Here is a 2413-nt window from a genome sequence, read left to right as displayed (position 1 = left end):
GAATGCATCATCGCTTCCCGCCTCTCCAACCACCTGTCGCGCGTTGGTCCCGATCTGGCTGACTGCCAATTCAGCTTCCGAGAGGGCCGGTCAACCGTTGACGCTATTAAGCGCGTCCGGTCCCTCTCGGAGAGTGCACTCACCCGGGGCGGGGTGTGCATAGCGATATCATTGGATATCGTAAACGCTTTTAACACCCTGCCCTGGGAAGCCATAAGGGAGGCACTAATTTAACATCAAGTACCTCCCTATCTGAGGCAGGTGATCGGGGCCTATCTGAGCGACAGGTAGATAGAGTACCCGGCCCGGTACGGCATGGTACGGAGGGAGGTGGACCATGGAATCCTTCAGGGCTCAGCTTTGGGCCCGTTGTTGTGGGACCTCGACTACGATGCGGTCCTGCGGGCCCCGCTTCCCGACGGCGCCAGTCTTGTCTGCTTTGCAGACGACACGTTAGTGGTTGCCGTCGGGAGTACTTTCGGGGGTACCATCCGCCGTGCAGAGGTGGCGGTGGCGGCTGTTCGTGAGTTGGTGGAGCCTGTGTCGAGGTCGAGAGCCGAATCAAGTACCTCGGCCCCGTCCTCGGCAGCCACTGGCGTTTCGAGGCGCACTTCGACCATCTGGTCCCCCGTGTGGAAAGGGCGGCGGCCGCGCTTGGTCGCCTATTGCCCAATATCGGGGGACCTGAGGATCGTGTACGCCGCCTATATATGGGAGTGATGCGGTCTATGATGCTGTACGGGGCCCCAGTATGGGCCTCGGACGCGATGGCAAGCCGGCGCATTAAACAGCTGCTGCGCCGGCTGGAGAGGCGGATGGCCATAAGGGTCATCCGCGGATACCGCACCATCTCCTACGTGGCGGTGCAAGCTCTGGCGGGTGAAATACCTTCGAACTGCAGGCTACCCGCCTTGTTCGGAGGATTCCGCCGGAGCCAGAGATGGAGACGGTCGAGGAATTCGAAGGCCAGCCCTGGCCATATCCGACTGGCGCTCGCGACTTGGCGTCTGGAGCTGAGCTCCCACGCCGGCGAGCGCGTCGCCGGGGCTCTCTTGCCACACCTCAAAAGGTGGAGGGAGAGGCGGCATGGTAGGCTCACCTGCCGGGCGACGCAGGTATTCACCGGGCATGGCTGCTTCGGTGTCTATCTGTGTCGCATAGGGAAGGAAGCGGCGGCAGCCTGCCACCACTGTGGCGAGGAGGAAGACTCGGCGCAGCACACGCTGGAGGAATGCCCCGCCTTTTCAAGCATGCCAAATCAGGCATGACCTCTCGCTCCCAGCAGTAGTTGGGGCCATGCTGGAGAGCGAGGAGAACTGGAAGGCGGTGGTCTCCTTCTGCGAAGAAGTTATCTCGCAGAAGGAGGCCGCCCGCTCAAAGGAACCGGGTACGGCGGCGCCCTGGTAGAGGTCGCGCCGTCGGGTCCCCGGACTAATGATGTTAGCGGGGATGGTTGTAGACAAGCCGCCAGGTGATTACCGAGGATGAATGGTGAAGGGGGAGGGGGGACGGCAAGCTGAATGCCGATCCCCCTGGCGGTCGCGATACCCAGGACGAGGGCTCTGGGTATGCTAGAAATGCGGCTGGCGAGATGTAGCAGTGCGGGGCGCGGCCTCCCTGCACCACAGATTGGGAGGTGACAAGGGGGGACAGAATCTTCCCCCCTCGGGACGCGGCCGGCCATAAGCTACCAGATGGCCGGCCTAGGCGAGGGGGAGCCGGGGCAGCGTTCTATAATAGATTATGCGGCTCCTCCTCAGGCGCCAGTGTTGGTAGAGCGTCCGAAGGTCTCCGTGGAGGTTTTAGTGGGCATAACTCCACACTACCTTCCACCCGCTCCCCCGGGCGAGTGGCAGGTGACTGTTATCAGATTTCCTTCACGTAAAACAAAAAAAAAAAGTAATGTGAACGTCGTCACGCGAAACCCTATATTAGAATTTTAATTACAGCGTGTACCGCTAGCCCACGTCTTCCCACGTCACGTCAGCGTAATGTGAACATCGGCACGCAAAACCCTATGTTAGAATTTCATACCACGCGTCTTATGACGTGAGCCCACGCCTCGTCAGAGCAGTCTGTGGGAAGCTTTACTCTTTCAAAACTGCTCCGATTTGATAACGAAAGCGTGATTTAAAAAATCTGATTTTTTGAGGATCTGTTAATAAAGGCGTTGACGTGGGGTTACTCGTTCACCCTGCAGATGGGCTTGAAGTTGGAAGCGAGTTTTTTAAAAAAATCGACATTTTCGTATTTTATTGCCATTCGGGCGGGAAAAAGACATCAAAACTGTGTCGCCCTGATGCCGTGGACTATTGGACATGTGATCTATGCAACGAAACAACGTTCCAACCCTTACACTTGGGGGTACCACCCCTACCTCTGCCCTTCCCCCTTTAGCTCCGGGGGCAGTTTT

General features: G+C 58.4%; 1 protein-coding gene across 1 annotated transcript; it reads left to right on the top strand.

The window, feature by feature from the left end:
* Window positions 1-719: 719 nt before the first annotated feature.
* LOC128882410 (uncharacterized) lies at window positions 720-1268 on the top strand. The gene has a single exon (XM_054134009.1). It carries the CDS (start codon window positions 720-722, stop codon window positions 1266-1268), a length of 549 nt encoding a protein of 182 aa, XP_053989984.1.
* The last annotated feature ends 1145 nt before the right edge of the window (window positions 1269-2413 follow it).

The sequence above is a fragment of the Hylaeus volcanicus genome, unplaced genomic scaffold (genome assembly GCF_026283585.1).
Source record: "Hylaeus volcanicus isolate JK05 unplaced genomic scaffold, UHH_iyHylVolc1.0_haploid 11611, whole genome shotgun sequence".
Lineage (NCBI taxonomy): Eukaryota > Metazoa > Arthropoda > Insecta > Hymenoptera > Colletidae > Hylaeus > Hylaeus volcanicus.
This window is presented reverse-complemented; position numbering and strand designations above follow the sequence as displayed.

Coding starts and splice junctions, on each gene's coding strand:
- LOC128882410 (XM_054134009.1), top strand. CDS start 720: ATGCGGTCTATGATGCTGTACGGGGCCCCAGTATGGGCCTCGGACGCG.